The sequence below is a fragment of the Nycticebus coucang genome, chromosome 11 (genome assembly GCF_027406575.1).
Source record: "Nycticebus coucang isolate mNycCou1 chromosome 11, mNycCou1.pri, whole genome shotgun sequence".
Classification (NCBI taxonomy): Eukaryota; Metazoa; Chordata; class Mammalia; order Primates; family Lorisidae; genus Nycticebus; species Nycticebus coucang.
The window spans coordinates 52732707-52753552 of record NC_069790.1 but is presented as its reverse complement, the minus strand read 5'-3'; the positions used below and the strand labels follow the sequence as shown (position 1 = coordinate 52753552).

General features: G+C 35.9%; 1 protein-coding gene across 1 annotated transcript in view; it reads left to right on the top strand.

Annotated features, from left to right (window-relative positions):
• Positions 1 to 20153, top strand: part of MIOS (meiosis regulator for oocyte development) — a 36047-nt gene extending 15894 nt beyond the window's left edge. Inside the window, exons 7-12 of the mRNA XM_053553653.1 lie at positions 1201 to 1266; positions 2084 to 2242; positions 9617 to 9769; positions 10872 to 11076; positions 17920 to 18049; positions 19673 to 20153. Of these exons, the coding sequence (XP_053409628.1) occupies positions 1201 to 1266; positions 2084 to 2242; positions 9617 to 9769; positions 10872 to 11076; positions 17920 to 18049; positions 19673 to 19769 (810 nt within the window). The 3' untranslated portion in view covers positions 19770 to 20153. The remainder of the gene's footprint in view (positions 1 to 1200; positions 1267 to 2083; positions 2243 to 9616; positions 9770 to 10871; positions 11077 to 17919; positions 18050 to 19672) is intronic.
• Positions 20154 to 20846: the final 693 nt, after the last annotated feature.

The following is a 20846-nucleotide window of genomic DNA, read 5'->3' as shown; positions in this document are numbered from 1 at the left end:
CCATCCCTAAAAATAGCTGGGCGTTGTGACAGGTGCCTATGGTCCCAGCTGCTTGGGAGGCTGAGGCAGGAGAATTGCTCGAACCCAGGAGTTGGAGGTTGCTGTGAGCTGGGACGCCACAGCACTCTACCCATGACAAAGTCAGACTCTGTCTCAAAGAAAAAATAATAATAAATAGGGTGATGCCTGTGGCTCAAAGGAGTAGGGTTCCGGCCCCATATGCTGGAGGTAAGCAGGTTCAAACCCAGCCCCAGCCAAAAACTGCAAAAAAAAACAAAATTAAATAAAGAAAGAAGGAAAACTATTTCATAGAATGTTTTAAATGGAAATTAGATCTTTTTTCCACCTTTAAATTCTTTTCTACTAATCACAAAATTGTACCTTTCTACGTTTACAAAAACATCTTTCAAAATAATGTTTTATAATATTGATAACAATACAGAAATTTTAGTTATAATGCCTCTGAAAATTTTGCCACAAACCATCTGTATAACAATATTTTACTTTGGCCATAAGAATATCTATTTATTTCTACGTTTTAAAACTTGTAAATGACAAACTTGTCACTTTGTGTTTAGAAACCTCTATTAACATTCTTTCTAAATTCTGTAATGGTATATAGCCAATTCACACATTTCCTAGATTTATTGATTACATTAGTAGCCAAAGAAAATGTTCCCTTACTTTCCCCCAAATTAATATCTATAATGGAAAGATTACATGGCATCTTAAACTTGATACACTATTTACATTACTACTTATATTTTATGTTGGAGTCATGAAGCCAATATTTTATGTTGGCTTTTTAAAAGCCAAATTGGTCATTCTTTAAGAGGTAATTTGTGGGCGGTACCTGTGGCTCAAAGGAGTAGGGTGCTGGCCCCATATGCCAGAGGTGGTGGGTTCAAACCCAGCCCTGGCCAAAAACTGCATTAATAAATAAATAAATAAATAACTTAGTATTAAAAGAAAAAAAAAAAAGAGGTAAATCTTTACTTTGCAAGGACACCTTACAGTTTCCTGAAGGTTACATCAAGAAAGGCATCTCAGTTAATCATGGGATTTGTCAAGATATACACGATAACCTAATGCATTTGAAAATAAAGTTACACATTAGGTATACAAAACATTTAGTCTCTGCAAAAATTTAAAACTCATACCATCTATAAGTAACTCCTTTCTTTTTTCTTTATTTTCCAGTATGAAAACAAAGTTGCAGTACGTGACAGAGTGGCATTTGCTTGTAAATTCCTTAGTGATGCTCAGGTGAAAACTGATTTAATTCTGTATTTGGAGTGATTAATATTGATTGTCACAATTATTTTAAGAAACTCATTTTTATGTATAATGTATGTGTGAGATTGATAAATTCTTCTAAAAAATATAGTAATCATTTATTAAATCAAGATATTGTAAACATTCCTAACATAAGTAAATTTGCTTGTTTAGAATACTGATTTAACGTTTTAGTTTATTTCTGCTTTGGCAAGTAAGATTAGTTAGTAGATAAAGATGTTAAATTCACCTCATAGTGATGCTGTAAAAGGATTCCTCATTTTCAGTATATTCAACAATTGCTACATCCCTATGCTATGTTTACAGTGAGGGAGAAATGCACAGAAATAAGTAATATAATGTATTAAGGACTTAATAATGATAAAATGCTGGGGGAATTTAGAAGAATCTTGGCTACAGTTTGGGATTGAGATAATGTCAGGGAATGTCTAAATGAGATAGTTATTAAAGTTCCTTTCCAACTCAGATCCCATGATTCTCTCACATACTGCTCTGAGAGCAAGCATTTTGCAGAATAATGAGGACATTTTAAAATAGTAAACCATCTGTAGTTCTTTTATGAAATAATTATCAAAACATAATAAGTGCCTTTTTAAGATAATTTAAATGATCATGGATACTGCATTGAAATGTGTAATACGAGATAGTTCAGGCTTCTTAGTACCTGTTTAGATTTTATTTTAGAATGTTTCCCATTAGGAATGAAATTGTTCAAATGTAGTAGTTTTGAAGTACAAAATACATAGTGAAGCAGACTGCTTTAGAAAAATCACTTTGAATTTTTCAGTTAAATAGGTACATCGAAAAATTGACCAATGAAATGAAAGAAGCTGGAAATTTGGAAGGAATTTTGCTTACAGGACTTACTAAAGATGGAGTGGACTTAATGGAGAGTTATGTTGATAGAACTGGAGATGTCCAAACAGCAAGTTACTGCATGTTACAGGTCAGTGCAGTTTAACAGCAGCTTAAAAAAATAAAAACACCTTCCCCATTCTGTATTTTCTTTCCTCAATTGAAAGTAAGTATACACTTTTGCTTGCTTAGGATCTTTAGAAAGCATTTAGCTTTAACCTCATCAATTGACATACTAAAGACTGTGCTTTATCTTACTGTCCCTAAGTCTTCTCATTGGGTTATCCAGTTTTTCCTTTCACTCTGGTAAATACCAGTGTTGACACTGATTCTGAATTTATGTAAAGCTCAAATGGAACAGAGAAACCTCTCTTCAGTTTCTCCAGTGGTTGACAGAACTGTACCTTCTGCAGAAGAGATTCCCTTTCCCTGATCTGAACCACAGTCTCAGTTGAAGTGTTGAAGGCAGGTTAAACCAGAGTTCTCTTAAATCTCATTTTCTCTTTTAATTATCAATGGAAGTGATTTGGGGTAACCAAGTGATTAATATTTTCTCAGTTTTTACTGTTTAGTGGTTAAAAAGAGATTCCGTGTAGAGGTTACCTTCTACTTTTCTTTTCCTGGAAATACTGTAAAAATTTTAGAGTATCTTCCTGAGAGATTTCTTGTAGCCCTACAGATAGATAATCACCTTACATGATGTCATTACGTTCTCTTTTCCTGCCCTCATCCTTTTACGAAATATGATAGTGTGCTGTGTACTGGGTAAACATAGTAAAATACCCCCTCCCCACTCTATCTAATTGTAAATACATGTGGATACTAGTCCCCAAACTGCAAAACAAACTTAACTGAGATATCAGGCTACTGCCCATGGAAGAAAGAAAATATCATTCTGTAACATTTTTTCCTTACCGAAATAAGATTATCTTTTAAATAAAACTGTAGCTATATGAATACAGAATGCAAATGGGTTAGTAACTGCTTATCAAGATTTATAAAATATATTTAAAATGCAGACAATATATAATCAGATCTTCCTTTTTTGAATATTAAATATTTAAAGATTCTGGAAAGTGAGTTACTTTTAACTGACGTACAAACTAATAGGAAGATACTTGCTAGACGTGCAGCCTGGTTAAAAGGAATGAACTTATTCTAGCATGCATGAGCTCCATGCATCTTGCTGTACTGTTAGGTTTTGTGTCGTATGTGAAAACTTTACTTGTCACTGTCAATACTTTTATATTAAGTTCCTTTTTATACCTTATTATGGTACATACACAAAACACCTAATACACTGACAGATGCTTTCTTTTGCATCAGATTTTGAGAGACTTCTGGGTCAAATGTAGTTAAATACTGTTAAGAGCTTTTTTTTTTTTTTTTTGAGACAGAGCCTCCTAAGTTCAAGTAATCCTCCCGCCTCGGCCTTGGCCTCCCAGAGCATTAGGACTACAGATGTGAGTCTTTGTACCTGGCCCGAGAGCTTATTTTCTTAACAGCTCTACTGTGGTCCTTTCTTCCAACTAGCTCATATACTACTATACCAACTCTCAAGAGAGAACTTTCCAGAAGTCACCTTGCCAAAAAGTTAACACACATGAGGCTCCTTGTTCAGAGTTACTCCTGCATGATGGAACTAGGGTTACTACCTAACCCATTTATCTGTAAGATCAGAGAATGGAATCTACCAAAATTGTGAGAATTAAATGGAAAGATAAACGTGAAGCATCTGTTACATTGCCTTGTCACCACCAGCATTGCCCTACTACTTTTAACTCTTGTGGCAGTGCAAGGACACATAGTTGCTACGAGTTAGTAAGAATACAGAGCATGCCAAAAGAGGGTTCACATTTAAAAAAAAAAAAAATTATTAAAATTGTAATACTCAATATATATTAATAACAAAAGATGAATACAAGTCACCTTTGACTTCTATAATTACAAGAGGTGCTCAAAGTAGTTACCATCAGTGTTCTGACACTTCTGATTACAGTGAACTATTGGTTCAGCAACATTGACCAAAGTGTCCACTTACATCACTGTGGGTACTATTTCAACTTCTTCCCAAAGTTCCTCCGGTGTAGCCAGTTTTCTAGGGTACACCACATCCTATAAGGTCCCCCACAGGTAGAAGTCAAGGGGCGTTAAGTCAGGAGAACATGGGGGAAACTCAGCTATACTATACTCTTTGTCATCTTATCCATTGTTTGGCAAATTCTCATCAAGGTAAGCTCTTACCTCTTGGTGTAAGTGCAGTGGGGCACCATCTTGTTGGAAGTAAAATTGATCATTCCTAGAAAGTATACAAATTGCAGCTAAAATGGATGTGCCTAGCTTATCTAGGTACACTTGACCAGTAATGGTACCTTCAAAATAGAATGGTCCAATTAGTCCCCTTAAGACAGTTCACGTCAGGCATTGAGACCTGGTAAATTGACTTCTTTGTCCACATGAACATGTGGGTTTTCTGGAGCCCAATATACACAATTACGTCTATTCACTGTGCTGTTTGGTTCAGATTGTGTTCATCCATTTTCCCTACAAACTCCTCAACCTCCCCAATGATGTTAGTGTACCCTTTAAGCAGGGTCGCCTTCATTCAGTGCAAATAATAAATCTTGGAATTAAAATTTCCCATTTTGCTGTTTTAAGAACGTGGTGTATGGGGCGGCGCCTGTGGCTCAAGGAGTAGGGCGCTGGTCCCATATGCCGGAGGTGGCGGGTTCAAACCTAGCCCCGGCCAAAAAAAAAAAAAAAGGTGTTGTATGGTTATTCTATTGACTTGTCTCATATGCACATTATTTGGTAGACTTCTGTGCTAAGTGTGTAAACTGTTCCGACATGATAGCAGAGAAGCAGTATTTGTTGCTGTCAAGGCCTCCAGATCTTCCCTTGTGCACATCGCACACATAGTACCATCCATCTCAAACTTACCATGAATGTGTGCAGTTGTCAGGTGCATTAGAGGTTCTGTTGCACACCCACACCTTCATTGTACTTCCGCAATGTTCTCAGATTTCAAATAACACTTCAAAATGGTCTTGTGCTCCTTGAATGAAAACCATGTTTCTACCATTTTCTTTGACTATCTTGCCTGTCATGATTAACACCATCTTTTTGAGTAAACATTATACTACAGATTGAATTGTAGTTCGATTCAAACTTCAAAAATTAATACATAGATAACATCGCTTAAAATGTGAATACATTTTTTTTTTTTTGGCATGCCTGGTATTTAACCTTATGAGGCACTTTCCTATTGTAGGTGTAGAATGGTAGTTGGTATAAGTCAGTTGGAATATCCAGCTTCAATGGCTTCTGCCTGTTACTTTCTTTTTTTTTTTTTGGTTATTGGCCAGGGCTGGGTTTGAACCCGCCACCTCTGACATATGGGACCGGCACCCCACTCCTTGAGCCACAGGCGCTGCCCTGCCTGTTATTTTCTACCCGTGCTTAGAACCAAGGCCACTGCACCTCCACAGACCTTGGAGGCAAACACTCAAGCCCAAGGACCACTCTGGTTGGGCTCTTGCCGCTGCAGTAGATCAGTCCATTCTACTGTGTAGGACAAAAAGACCCTAGATCTTACGTTTTTTAAATCCATTCTGATAATTGCTGCCTTTAATTGGGATTTTTTTTCATTTACATTTATATGAGCATGGTTAAGTCTCCCATCTTGCTATTTTTCCTTTTGTTCCTCTGTTGCTTGCCTGCCTTATTTTAGGTTAATTGAATATTTCTGTTTTATATTACCTTGGGTTTTAAGCTCTACCTCTTTTCGTTTTTTTTAATTATTGCTCTAGGTCTAACAATATGCATTCTTAACTCATCAAAATCAGCATTCTTAGCTTCTTATACTTCACATTTCACACCTGACACATGCTTCCTGCTTCACCCCTTCCCTTTTTACCTCACACCTGATGTTTTCTGAGTTTTGCTTCATACTTCATGCATCACAAATGTTACAAAAGTGTGATTTGATTTACATACTGACTCCTTTGTCCTGTTGTCAAATATTTTACTTCTGTAGACATCATAAACTATAACTTAATTGTGTTATGATTTGTCTTTTGTCATTTGTCTTTATATAAATCGTGAGAGGAATGAAAACTTGGGCTCTTGTATTTATCTCATGTTTACCATTCTTGGCATCCTTTATTCCTTTCAATAGATGTGAGTTTCACTTAGTGTTTCCTTTTGTTTGTTTTTTTTTCTTTAGTATTTCTTGTCATATAGGTGAAAGATTCCCTCAGCTTTATAATTTTAATTGAAAATGCTTACTTTATCCTTTTTCTCTCAGCATCTTAAAGATACAGTTTCATTGTTCTCTGGTCTCCATTGTTTCTTTTTTTTTTATTAAATCATAGCTGTGTACATTGATATAATCATGGGTCATCATTCACTAGCTTCACAGACCGTTTACCAAGTTTCACATATACCCTTGTAAAGATGCACCGCTGGTTTCTGATGAGTAGTCAGCTATCTAATCCTTGTTTTCCCGTTTGTGATATTTCACTTTTTTTTGGTCTTCTTCCAAGATTTTATTTTGATTTTTCAGCAGTATGCCCACATGTGCATGGTTGTGGTTCTTTTTATTCTGCTTATGATTCCCTGAGCTTCTTGTAAGTCAGTGTTTTTCATCAGATTTGGAGACATTATTTCTTTAATTTTTTTTTTTTTGTGTGTGTGTGTGCCCCAATCTCATTCTCTTTTTTTCTTACACTCTTATCACATATATATTAAACCACTTGATATTTTCCATTTTCCTTTTATCTTTCTTTCTTTGTTCTTTAAATTGGATAATTTTTACTAATTTTTTGACTTTTCTGTTACCTTCAGTCTGTTAAAGTTTCCAGGGAACTCTTAATTTCAGTTCTTGTGTCTTTTTGTTGTAGTATCTTAATTTTGTTATAGTTTACATTTCTCATTTCAGATTTCTATCTGTTCACTAATTTAAAAAGTATTTTCCTGGGCGGCGCCTGTGGCTCAGTGAGTAGGGCGCCAGCCCCATATGCCGAGGGTGGTGGGTTCAAACCCAGCCCCGGCCAAACTGCAACAAAAAAAATAGCCAGGCGTTGTGGCGGGCGCCTGTAGTCCCAGCTGCTCGGGAGGCTGAGGCAAGAGAATCGCGTAAGCCCAAGAGTTAGAGGTTGCTGTGAGCCGTGTGACGCCACGGCACTCTACCCGAGGGCGGTACAGTGAGACTCTGTCTCTAAAAAAAAAAAAAAAAAAAAGTATTTTCCTTTAATTCTTTGAGTACATTTCTTATAGCTGTATTGAAATTTGTCTTCTGACTCTAACATCTGGGCTATTTTAGGTTTTTTATTTAGGCTATTTCTAATTTCTGTTGTCCCTTTTTTCCTTTACTTTCAACCACATTTACCTGTTGCCTTATATATCTACTGATTCTTTTTTATTGACCGTTGGGCTTTTATATACTACATTATAGAGATCTATCTTCTTTTATCTCTTTCTGAAGAGTATTATTACTTTGGGAAGTTCAGTTACTTGCTGATCACTTTTGTTACCATGCATCTGTGGAAAGCCCAAGTTGTTAGCATACACTTCTAATTTGCTCACACTCAATCTCTGAACTCTGTTTGCTACAGATCATGCTGGGGCTCAGCTTTAGATTAGGACAGATGTAGAGAAGACTTACTACATATTAATTGACCAAATTCTTTTTTTTTTCTTCTTTTTTTATTTTTTTAAGACAGAGTGTCACTCTGTTGCCCTGGATAGAGTGCTATGGTGTCATAGCTCACAGCAACCTCAAACTCTTGGAGTCAGGTTATCCTCTTACCTCAGACTCCCAAGTAGCTGGAACTGCAGGTGCCAAACACAACACCCAGCTATTTTTTTCTGTTTGTTTTTTAATTTATGTATTGTCATGTCACACTGTAACCTTTTTCTGTTTTATTTCTTTAATTTAATTTTTATTAAATCGTAACTGTATACATTTGTTGGGTACAGTGTGATGATTTGATATACAGTGTGGAGACTGGGTCTCACTCTTGCTTAGGCTGGTCGCAAACTCCTGAGCTCAAGCAGTCCACCCACATTGGTCTCCCACAGTTCTAGGATTATAGGTAAACTCTGGTAATTGAAGTTAGCACCTAATTTAATAGACAAAAGATATGTTCCTTCCCTGTTTTTTTTTTTTCTTCCCTGTTTTTGATTGAATGTCTAAAGATAGTTTGTGTCTATTAGCTGTTACAAGTTTTTGTTCTTTTTCCATAAGTAAAGTATTTGCTAAGTTCTAACATTTTGCTTTTCTGTCTGGCTTCAAGTGGGACTGAGAAAACTGGGCTTCAAATTGATGCCCAAGGTGTCATTGGAAATAAATACTTTCTTTACTTTCTCCATCATGTAAAGTTAAGGAAGATATCCTGGCACGGCTAAATGATATGATAGCCCAAAGCATAGCCGGGCGTTGTGGTGGGCGCCTGTAGTCCCAGCTACTCAGGAGGTTGAGGCAAGAGAATTGCATAAGCCCAGGAGCTGGAGGTTGCTGTGAGCTGTGACACTACGGCACTCTACGGAGGGTGACCCAGTGAGCAGTGAGACTCTTGTCTCTAAAAAAAATAAAATAAATTAAAAATAAAATAAAATAAAAACATACCCAAAGCAAACCTAGATAAAATGTGGAGTGTATTTGGAATGTCACAGCTGCTAGGGAAAACACAGCTTTAGGAAAATTCTTACTGACAAGAAATTGAGGTTCTTTGATGGGAAGAACTCGAAAGTAAACTTAAGTAAAACAAATGGTTGCTTTTCACTGTGGACTAGGGGCAAAAGAATAAGAAAAGTTTGGTTTGGTTTTGGTTTTTCTTTTTTATTATTATAGTAAATGTAATAACTTTTACTATAGTTGAGAGAAATAACTTACAGATAAGTAGATATATAAAGGTTAACTTACAGATAAGTAGATATATAAAAGCAGAATTTCAGTTCATGGTGCTGTGCTAGATATGAAGGGCCAGGCTAACTAAGTGTTGTTTAAATGTGACTAAGCAGTTTTGGTTTAGTTTTGCATTAGATAGTAAACAGAGTTTATGAACCCAGAGGTTTTAATTGCTATGACAGAGTATTCATGTCACTGTTTGCAGCATTCAGTCATGAAGGTGAATTGTTTGCTCCTGGTTCCTTAAACTTAATTAAAAGAAAATAGCACTTCCCTAACCAGTATGATAAATAAGATACATATTTATGTCACTGGTGGAGGCCAGCTATGTTGTTTACTCTATGACAATGAGAGTTACTTAGCTTTAGATAGGATTTCACAGGCGTGTTACTTGTTAAGTTTTTAGATTTTCCGGCTCCCCACATTTTTATCGTATCCTCATTATGAGCCAGCTTTTGGCAAGAAAGCTGTGTGACTCATGCTCACGTTACCCAGAATCTTCTGTTTCAGCCAGAAAATGTTGAACAATTGAAATAATTCATGTTTTCTTTATAGGGTTCACCTTTAGATGTTCTTAAGGATGAAAGAGTTCAGTACTGGATTGAGAACTATAGAAATTTATTAGATGCCTGGAGGTTTTGGCATAAACGAGCTGAATTTGATATTCATAGGAGTAAGTTGGATCCCAGTTCCAAGCCTTTAGCACAGGTAAGTGCCTTGTTTTGAAACATTTTAATGTTTAATTTAATAATTTTTAGCTTATTCTTTTGCTTGTATAGAGTTCCCACTGATGTCTTTATCTATTCCAAACTGTATTTTGTCCTTGATCTTGCTGTTTAGTTCTGCTGCTTCCTAACAGTTATCCCCACAGCTTGAGCTATAGTCTGAGGTAGTAAAACCACATGCCCAGAGGATCTCAGGCAGCTTTAAACCAATCCTAGGACTGTCTAAAGTTTTCCAGTATATTCCTAGCCCTTTCAGAATCTAAACTATTGCATGATCTTATAAATTCCATTTGTGTATTAAGTTTCTCGGCACTATTTATGTGCAATAAAGCAGGGTTTGGGTTTTTTTTAATCTAACAGTATATATCATGTCAAATTACACGTGGAAACTTTTAGCATTAGTTTAAAAACTGAGATCAGTAATCACATAAGGCATATGACAAATGATTGTATCTTAGTTTAGATATAAATATTATGTTATCCTTAATATGAGCACTGGATGGTGCTATTTTCTTTTTCAGGAAAATGGGAAATTAGTGCTTATATTAAAACCTGAGTTATCAGTAATATAGCATTATATAGTTGTATATGTTACTAATCTATATAATAATTACTGATTAAGGGCCTAGGAGTTTACTATAAAAGCAAAATGGACTGTTTCTATTGCTATTACTCTAAAATTTTGACTATTTACCATTACAGGATCCTTAACTCCTTTTTATCTTAGTAATAGAGTGTTTTCTTTACAAGAAAATATTTTTCAGAAGATGGTATCTTCTTTGGTTTAGAAGTCATACTGGGATATTTTGTAATGACCCAGTGTGAATTCTGAAGTCCTGGTTATTTTTTAAAATGTTGGGGTATAAAGTTTCTGAGTTTCAAACAAAGGAAACAGAAAGGAATTACCAAAATAATGTAACTGCTAAGTAGAGATTTTAAATAAGAACCAGTCAAGTTTAGCAACAAATTATTTTACAATATAAAATGAAATTTAAAAATTATTCTAAAATAATTTGTTAGGATCAAACTTTATCATCCCATTATGGTTTGCATCACATTTATTCCTTTTTTTATTTGTTTTTTAGGTGTTTGTGAGTTGCAATTTCTGTGGCAAGTCAATCTCCTACAGCTGTTCAGCTGTGCCTCATCAGGGCAGAGGTTTTAGTCAGTATGGAGTGAGTGGCTCGCCAACGAAATCTAAAGTCACAAGTTGTCCTGGCTGTCGAAAACCCCTTCCTCGTTGTGCACTTTGCCTCATTAATATGGGGACACCTGTTTCTAGCTGTCCTGGTATGACATAATTCTACAAAATTTTATGAGCTATTTCTACATAATTGAGTTAGTTATTGTTGTACATAAAATATGTACTAGCTTGCGTTGGTTGTTACTTCTAAGAAAGGGCAGTTTATTGGCTTGAAGGCTTTTATGTTCCTCTAATGTATAAAATGTGTATATTAAAAGTAAATTCTGTATCCATGATACTAAAGGTAATTTCACAAATGTTGAGGAATTCAAAGTTGGTGAGAAAGTAATACTTCATATTACTTAAATATGAAGTAATCTTAAAATTATACTATTTTCTTATCACTGTTTATGCTAAGATAAGTTCTTTCAGATTTGATATGTAAAAGTCAGTGTTAACAGATACCTTGTATTCTTAAGGGGATTTTGGTAGTTTCAAAGCACTTTGACATTTTCTCTTACTTTATCTTAAAAACCTACCTGTGAAATATGTAGAGATAGTATTAACCTAGAAGGTCCCTTGACTTCTAAATTTTGATGCTGCTTCTGCTATTTGTCAGTTATCTAATAAACATATAGATCGTTTTAATAGATTAATATTTTTTACTATTTTTTAAAGTAACATGGAAAATTGATTTGAGAACAGTAGATAATTGAACATAATATACCTGGTGGCTAGGCATATTCCAACTATTTACATAAACTTGAAAATGATACTATGGCAAAATTTTTGATTAAAAACGTTTGAATGTTTAGCATATTGGTGTAATGAGTAAAGGACTGGCTGGATAGAGTGTCAAAATACATGTTTTAGTTATAGCTCTGTGTCATTTACTCTATGACAATGTGAGTTACTTTAGCCCTCTTTAATAATAAGTGTTGAACTGGAGATCCTTTGTACTTCTGATATTATACAATTCTGTTCTGCAGTTTATCATGTAAGTTGTCTGCTTTATTATTACATTAACATTTATGAAAGATTTACTGGTATCTGTCATTGGCCAAGTAATTATTTTTCAATTTGGATTGTCTTTCTTTAAACAAATGAGGATAGTATGTAATGTTTTTAAAGGTACATTTAGTTTTTTGTCTTTGTTTGTGTTTTGTTTTGTTTTTTTTTTTTTTGAGACAGAGCCTCAAGCTGTCACTCTGGGTAGAGTGGCATGGCATCACAGCTCACACCAACCTCCAACTTCTGGGCTTAAGCGACTTTCTTACTTCAGCCTCCCAAGTAGCTGGGACTACAGGCGCCCACTCAACGCCCAGCTATGTTAGTTGTCATTGTTGTTTGGCAGGCCGGGGCTGGATTTGAACCCACCAGCTCTGGTGTATGTGGCCGGTGCCTTAGCCACTTGAGCTACAGGTACTGAGCCTACGTTTAGTTTTGATATAAATTTTAATCAAGAATTTTTATTGGCTCAGCACCCATAGCTCAGTGAGCCAGGGTGCCAGCCACATACACAGGCTGGGAGGTTCGCACCCGGTCCTGGCCTGCTAAACAACAACGACAACTGCAACCAAAAAATAGCCAGGTGTTGTGGTGGGCACCTATAGTCCCAGCTACTCGGGAGGCTGAGGTAAGAGAATCGCTTAAGCCCAAGAGTTTGAGGTTGCTGTGAACTGTGACACCACCGCACTCTACTGAGGACAACATAGTGAGACTGTGTCTCAAAAAAAAAGAATTTTTATTATATGTCGTGTACCAATCAGTTTTTTATAATGACTCTATATTCTATTTTATAAATATAAAATAATAATTGGGAATAGCTACTACAATGAAAGAACAAGAAAGTAAAATACAGTATAAATAATTCATTTATCTGTGTGAACTGAGATACTTAGAAATAATGAAATATAAAATGTCTTTTAGACTGTAAACCTCAGGAAGTGATAAGGATTATTTGCTTTGTTTTTTTTGTTATTGTTGTTGTTGTTGTTTTGAGAGAGTCTCAGGCTGTTGCCCTGGGTAGAGTGCCATGGCATCACAACTCATAGCAACCTCAAACTCTTGGGCTCAAGTGATTCTCTTGCCTCAGACTCCCAAGTAGCTGGAACTACAGGTGCCCGCCACAAGGCCTGACCATTTTTTTGTTGGCAGTTGACATTGTTGTTTTAGCTGGCCTGGGCCGGGTTTGAATCCGCCAGCCTTGGTATATGTGGCCAGAGCCCTACCCAATGAGCTATGGGTGCTGCCCAGAATTATTTGCTTTTATTGATACCTAAGTGCTTTTCCTTTTCGCTAGATATACCATCTTTTCAATCTTTTTATAGGTAACAAAAAAATAATTTTCTAGGATTTGAAGAAAATTAAAACATTTCAAACTCTCTGCTATGATGGGTAATATAATAACTATTCAAAACTCCAGTTTATCATATCTTAACATTTTTCCATATTTGTTTAAGAAATATTTTTTATATTTGCTTCAAAAATTTCTTTATGTTATATATATTTGAGCACTTAATACATTAGGATAAGGTTTATGTTCTGAGATAAATCAAAGAACCTTATGAAGCTGATGGTATATAATAAGCAAAGATAACTAGCATAAAAGAATATTTTTAATAAATACTAACCCATAATTTCTCTATCATCCTAAAATCTAAAAAGATTTGAAAAGCCAGTGTTTTTTTTAAAATGAATTTTCAATAATCTCATTTGTCAATCAAAACTGTCCAGAATTGGTGTGAAGCTATTCATATCTTGCTTCTTGCTGGGTTTGGTGGCTCCTGCCTGTAACCCTAACACTCTGGGAGGCCAAGCTGGGGTGGATTGCTTGAGCTTAGGAGTTCAAGATGAACCTGAGCCAGAGCAAAATCCCATCTCTAAAAAACAGCCAAATGTTGTGGCCTGTACTCCCAGCTACTTGGGAGGCTGAGGCAAGAGAATCACTTGAGCCCAAGAGTTTGAGATTGTTGTGAGCTGTGATGCCATGGCACTCTACTGAGGGTGATAAAGTGAGACTCTGTCTCAGAAAACAAAAAGAGATTAAAAGTTCTTGCTTATTATTTATTATTTCTCTTGTTTATTTGTGAATATTCATGTTTCACTGAAGAAATACTATAATGAGTTTGGTAACAAGGTGCTACCTTGGACTTCCGTGGGGTATTACATAATATATATTTGTTCCTTATTATTTTTCTAAAATCCCAATACATCCTAGATTCCGAAACACATCTAGACCCCCAGAATGAATGTTGAATATTATATGAGGAAAGTGTTAGAAATTTTGAAGGAGGGAAACATTACTGCTACCTAAAGGATACTTGGAAAGGTTAGGCAGAAGGTACCATTTAAGCTGCTCCTTTAAAGTTTGGTGGATTTAACTGTGTGAGGACTTCAGGGAAGCCTTTGGCAAGTTGTAGACCAAAAAAAAAAAAAAAATTTGGACTAGGGTAAAGAGATTCATAAGTATAGTAAATACAAACGCATCAGTGTGACAAGGACCTAGGAAGTGGATTGATAAGAAATAGTGTACAATAATTAGGGAGAGCCTGAATATGATCTTTCAAAGCATTGCTGAGGTAAGTTAATTAGAAAATAATGAACATATTCTTTTTAGTATATGAAATCAGAAGAATCCTACTTCCAAAACAAATGAGGACCCACTAGAAATCAAATTCTGGCTCTTGTCAATTTAAAGGCTCAGGTACCCAAACTCCCTTGTGCTTTACCTGCAATCAGAGATGGCACCCATCCATCATGCTTCATGATTCAAATTACCATGCAACTAAGAGTTGCATATTTTTATACTTAATTGTGCTTTGAAAATTAGAACTCTATTAAAATTGTTTTATAACTAATATTATTAATATTATAAATTATAAATATTATTTAGTACCTATTGTTTTAAGTACTGGAAATGTTATAGTGAACCAAAAATAATTCTGCCCTTACAGAGCTTAACTTCTAGATAGTGACCCTTTCTTTCTTTTTGTTTTTTGCAATTTTTGGCCAGGGCTGGGCTTGAACCTGCCACCTCTGGCACATGGGGCCGGCGCCCCACTCCTTTGAGCCACAGGCACCACCCAGTGACCCATTTTTAAAAAGTTAGATTATATACTGGTTCTTTCTCTTCTTATATTATTAGTGCATAAATGAAACTCTGGTTTCCCTCAGTTATTATTCTATAGCACTTATCTTCATAATTCATATAAAGTCATTTGATCTTAAGAGATCAATGAGATAGACTTCACAATGAGATAGACTTTAATATTTCCAGCTTCATCAGAAAAATATGAAGATTAACCTGTTCTAGAGTCAATCTGTTTTCTGTGTATATTAGAAGTTACAGAAACAAAGTGAAAATCACTGAAAGCTTTACCCAAAATTATAAAAGTGTCTCTGTAAGAGCTGACTTATTTCTTTTTCTCATTTCCTTTTTTCTCTTACCATTGGTGAAGCTTTTAAGAACAATTTTATTATATTTGCATTTTAAATCCTTGAATTACTTACATACCTTTCACTGTATATCATGAACAAAGACTGATGGATATTTTTTAAAACTATCCCTGTGTAATCAAAATGTGACCAGCAGTGGTCCAAGTGAAATTTTGCACATGTAATATGTCTTTAAAGGTAGCCATTGCTTAATTAGACTTCATTTTTACTCATATTTAATTAGACTTATTAGACTTCATTTTTTACTTAATTAGATTTCATATTTTTACTTATTCTCTTTTCTAGTCTAATTTGTAACTACATGATACATTAAAATATTTTTATTTGATTTATTGTTTTAGAAAAAACATATTGGGGTAGCCGAGATTAATAGAATGAACATTTTTTGAGCACATATTTAACAAGAGTTACATAAAGATGGGTGAAGATGTACACATATAAAGATGCCCATATAATGTCACTTTTTTTTTTTTTTTTGAGACAGAGTTTCACTATGTTGCCCAGTAGAGTGCCCATGGTGTGGTGTCACAGCTCACAGCAACCTCCAACTCTTGGAATCTTAAACAATTCTCTTGCCTCAGCCTCCCTTGTAGCTGGGACTATAGGCGTCCACCACAACACCTGGCTATTTTTTTGTTGTTGTTGCAGTTGTTTAGTTGGCCCGGTCTGGGTTCAAACCTGTCACCCTCGGAGTATGTGGCTGGCAATGTAACCACTGTGCTGCAGGCACTGAGCCACATTTTTCTTTAAAATTTTATGAACTACAGCATAGGGGAGAGTATTTGTATCATCTGTGATAAACAGGAGTGAAACCTCTACTTGCTTAGACATTGTCTATGCCAAGTACTTTTGGTCATTGCTCCCTGCTTAGTCACACCTCCTTCCTCCTCTCCAGAGGTAACCACCATCCTACATTGCATGTTAGTTTCTTGTTATTTGTAGAATTTTAGCACACATCTAGTTTTGCCCGTGCTTTAAATTCTGTATAAATGAGTCAGACAGAGTGTATTATTTGCCTTGCCTTTTTGTTCAGTGTTGGATTTTTGAGATATTTAATTTCAGTTATGCAGATAACTACAATGTAGTTGTAGTTTTTTTCTCACTTATTTAATGTTTCATTCATGACTATAACATAGTTTTTGCTGTGTTCTATTGAATACTTTGGCTATTTCCTAGTTTTACTGTTTAAATAATGTTGCTATGAACGGTCTTGTATATGTCTACTTTTGACTGTGTGAAAGTTTCTCTAGTGTGTTGACCTAAAAGTAGAATTGATAAATCTTAGGATTATGGTATCGCAAGATTGTTTGCTCATATTTTACCTAGTATTTTTGTGTCTGTTCAGGAAGGTGATTGGCCTCTAATATCTCTTTCTCTTCTCATCTTGTCTGATTTTATTAGCAAAATTATACCAGTCTTTTCAAACGCATTGGGAAATTTCTTCCCTTTTTCTGTTCTTTGAAAGAATTTTTTTTAGATGAGGTATGTTTTTGATTTATGAAGGACATCTCCACAATGAAAGGTTTCTCTTTAAACTCTGTATAAATGAGTCAGACAGAGTGTATTCTTGGACTTGTCTTTTTGTTCAGTAATGAACAATTTTTTTGTGTATATATCTTGCTATGTATGTAGAAGGTAAAGCTATTCATTTTTCAGGGATTACTTACCCCTTCAATGTTAAGTGAAACCCACCTATAAACTGGGCTTGGTTTTTTCCTTGTAGAAAGATTTTTAAACTACTGATATATTTTCTCTAAAATTTTAAATTCACATTGTTTCTTTGTGAGTTTTGAAAATTAATAATTTTCCATTTGTATTGGCTATTAAAAATGTAGGGGAACTCCTGTCATTCAGTATTTGTTCCATCTAAATTAGATCCCAACACCCATAATTTCCATTTCAGCGTGACATGTGGTTTATATTTTGAACATAGTTTTAGAAATGCCTTTTACGGATCTTTAAATAAAATACTGGCTGGGCACACTGGCTCACAAGTGTATAATCTTTTTTTTTTTTTTTTTTTTTGTACAAAAGGTCTTTATTGGTGAAGGGGGGACGTTGCAGGACAACACCAAGGAGGAGTGAGGAAACAAAGAGGGGAGAAAAGAGAGAGAGAGAGAGGAAAGTGGGGGGGAGATGGAGACCGGGAGAGACAGAGAGAGAGGGGAGAGAGAGCCACAAGTGTATAATCTTAGACATCAGGAGGCCAAGATGGAGGATTGCTTGAGGCTGAATTTGAGACAAGCCTGAGCAACATAGAAAGACCCTGTCAACAAAATTTTTAAAAAACAGCCAAGCACTATGGTCCCAGCTACTCAAGAGGCCAAGACAGGAGGATTACTTAAACCCAGGAATCTGAGGTTGCAATGAGCTGTGATAAACCCTACTGCACTCTAGCCTGGGTGCCAGAATGAGACTCTGTCTCAAAAGTAAAATATTATAAAATAAAATATTGTGATGTTATTGGCGAAGATTATTTTCTTTTCCCATAGGAGGATCCAAATCAGACGAAAAAGTGGATTTGAGCAAAGACAAAAAGCTAGCTCAATTTAACAACTGGTTTACATGGTGTCACAATTGCAGGCACGGTGGGCATGCTGGACACATGCTTAGTTGGTTCAGGTAATCAGCAGATTCCTTCTTTAACAAGCTTAGAGTTACAAGAGATAAAACAGAGGGTCTGAAATAGTTCAGGTTTATCTATTAACACATAGCCAAAGGATAAATTTTATCTTTGTGATCGCATGAGTTAACAAAGATGGTGTTGGGCGGTGCCTGTGGTCAGTGGGTAGGGCGCCAGCCCCATATACCGAGGGTGGTGGGTTCAAACCCAGCCCCGGCCAAATTGCAACAAAAAAATAGCCGGGCATCGTGGCAGGCACCTGTAATCCCAGCTACTCGGGAGGCTGAAGCAAGAGAATCGCCTAAGCCCAAGGATTTGGAGGTTGCTATGAGCTGTGACAGCATGGCACTGTACCGAGGGTTAGTAAATAAAACTCTGTCTCAAAAAAAAAAAAAAAAACAAAGATGGTGTTATCACTTTTTCATCATTAGATATCTTATGTAATCTTAAACTATATAAGAAATTGTTTATATATATACATATATATATATATTTTTCGAGACAGAATCTTTGTCGCCCTCGGTAGAATGCTGTAAAGTCACAGCTCACAGCAACCTCAAACTCTTGGGCTTATGATTCTCTTGCCTCAGCCTCCCGAGTAGCTGGGACTACAGGTGCCCGCCACAATATCCGGCTATTTTTTTGTTGTAATTGTCATTATTGTTTAGCAGGCCTATGCCCATACCACTGAGCTATAGGCACCGAGCCAAGTTTAAATATTTTGTATGGGTTAAATGTTTGGCATCAGTTAACTATTTGGGAAGAGGATATGTTTACAGTTTTTTAAAACTGATTGAGTATCATGTAATTTTCATGTAATTGAATTATAAATGATAAAGTACATTATCAAACTACTATCTCAGTTTTCTTCTAAGTATACTTGTTATGTAGCTGGTGAGCCACTGCATGGAATGGAGATTGTCAAGACCATACTTAACTTTTATTTTGAACAGTACCAGTGGCCCTGTACTCTTTATTGATAGAACATTGATACCCAGTTTGTCTCATTGGCTTTAAAGATTGAGTGCATCCCTGTCTGATTTACAACTGTAAATGAGATATCTTGCTATTTATGTAGAAGATAAAGCTATCATTTTTTCAGTTACTTTTTTCTCCTAGTTCAGCTTGACAGTCATTTCTAATTAAATGCATTTAATTCTTTTTTCTGCTTGGGTTTTAAATTCCTGTATTTTCCAAATGATATTTTTAAAAGTCGCATTATAGGGCAGCGCCCATAGCTCAGTGGGTAGGGCACTGGCCACATACACCGAGGCTGGAAGGTTTGAACCCAGCCCAGGCCAGCTAAGACAACAATGACAACTGCAACCAAAAAGGAAAAAAATAGCTGGGCATTGTGGTGGGTGCCTGTAGTCCCAGCTGCTTGGGAGGCTGAGACAGGAGAATCGCTTAAGCCCAAGAGTTTGAGATTGCTGTGAGCTGTGGCACCATGGCACTCTACCCAGGGCGACAGCTTGAGACTCTGCCTCAAAAAAAAAAGGTGCATTATAGATAGAAGGTGCAGTAAAAAGCTGAGCATGGTGGTGCATGAATAGATATTATAAATGAATAAGCGTGTGTATATGTAATTTGGATTTTAACTGTTTATTTGACCTCTGTTTTAGGGACCATGCAGAATGCCCTGTGTCTGCATGCACGTGTAAATGTATGCAGTTGGATACAACAGGGAATCTAGTACCTGCAGAAACTGTCCAGCCATAAAATGTTATCACCTGAAGAGAAACCTTCAAGCGTGGAGCTTTCTAATAGATATCCTTCATAAATCAAAAACATACCTCAGAACAAGTCACTCATGACTTTCCTGTAATGGGAAAATAAATCATTCTATCAGATCAGCAATTTGATGTTTGAGTGATTTTGATGTACGTCACAGAGACAAGTGCTGCTGAAATGAACATCAGAGTGTAGTCATGAGTTGTGTTCAGTAGGTTGAAAAAGTCCATTTTGGAAGAACTTTCTAAGGTTTTGTTGAAAATATCAACATAGTACTAGCAGAGTTTATAGAATAAACAAGAGTAGACCTTGAACCTATATCTTCACAGCTGAAATTGGGTATCTTTCAATAAAACCTGTCAACTTTTAAAACAAAAAATAAGTTAAATGATTCAGATAAGCTCCATTCTTAGATCTGGATTTTTACTTTTAGAATTAAAGAGCCCCTACCCCACCCTGAAAAATAAATTTTATCAATGTATAATTGATACACATATTTTTGAGGAGCCTTTCCCTCATATACTTTCACTTTACAATAAGGAATCTTGGCTCAGTGCCTGTAACTCAGTGGCTAGGGTGCCAGCCACATTTACCTGGGGGGTTCAAACCCAGCCCAGGCCAGCTAAACAACAATGACAACTGCAACAAAAATAGCCAGGCACTGTGGCAGACAACTGTAGTCCCAGCTACTTGGGAGGCTGAGGTAGGAGAATCACTTGAGCCCAGGAGTTGGAGGATGCTGTGTGCTGTGATGCCCCAGTGCTCTACCCAGGGCAACAGCTTGAGGCTCTGTCTCAAAAAAAAAATAAAAAAACTCTACAAATAATCCATATGAAGTAATACTGGTACTTATTTGATGACAGGTTTCATTCTTAATCTTAGAAGTGACTTTTTTTTATGCTGTTCTTCAGTTTAATACCCTTTTGAGAATGGTTATTATTCTTTAAGATGGTATATTTAAAAAGCAGCTTTCAAAACAGAAAAATGTAGCATTCTACTGTCAATGTTACACATAGTAAATATTACAAAAGTGTACTTGTGCATTTAAATGGATGACTAAACTTC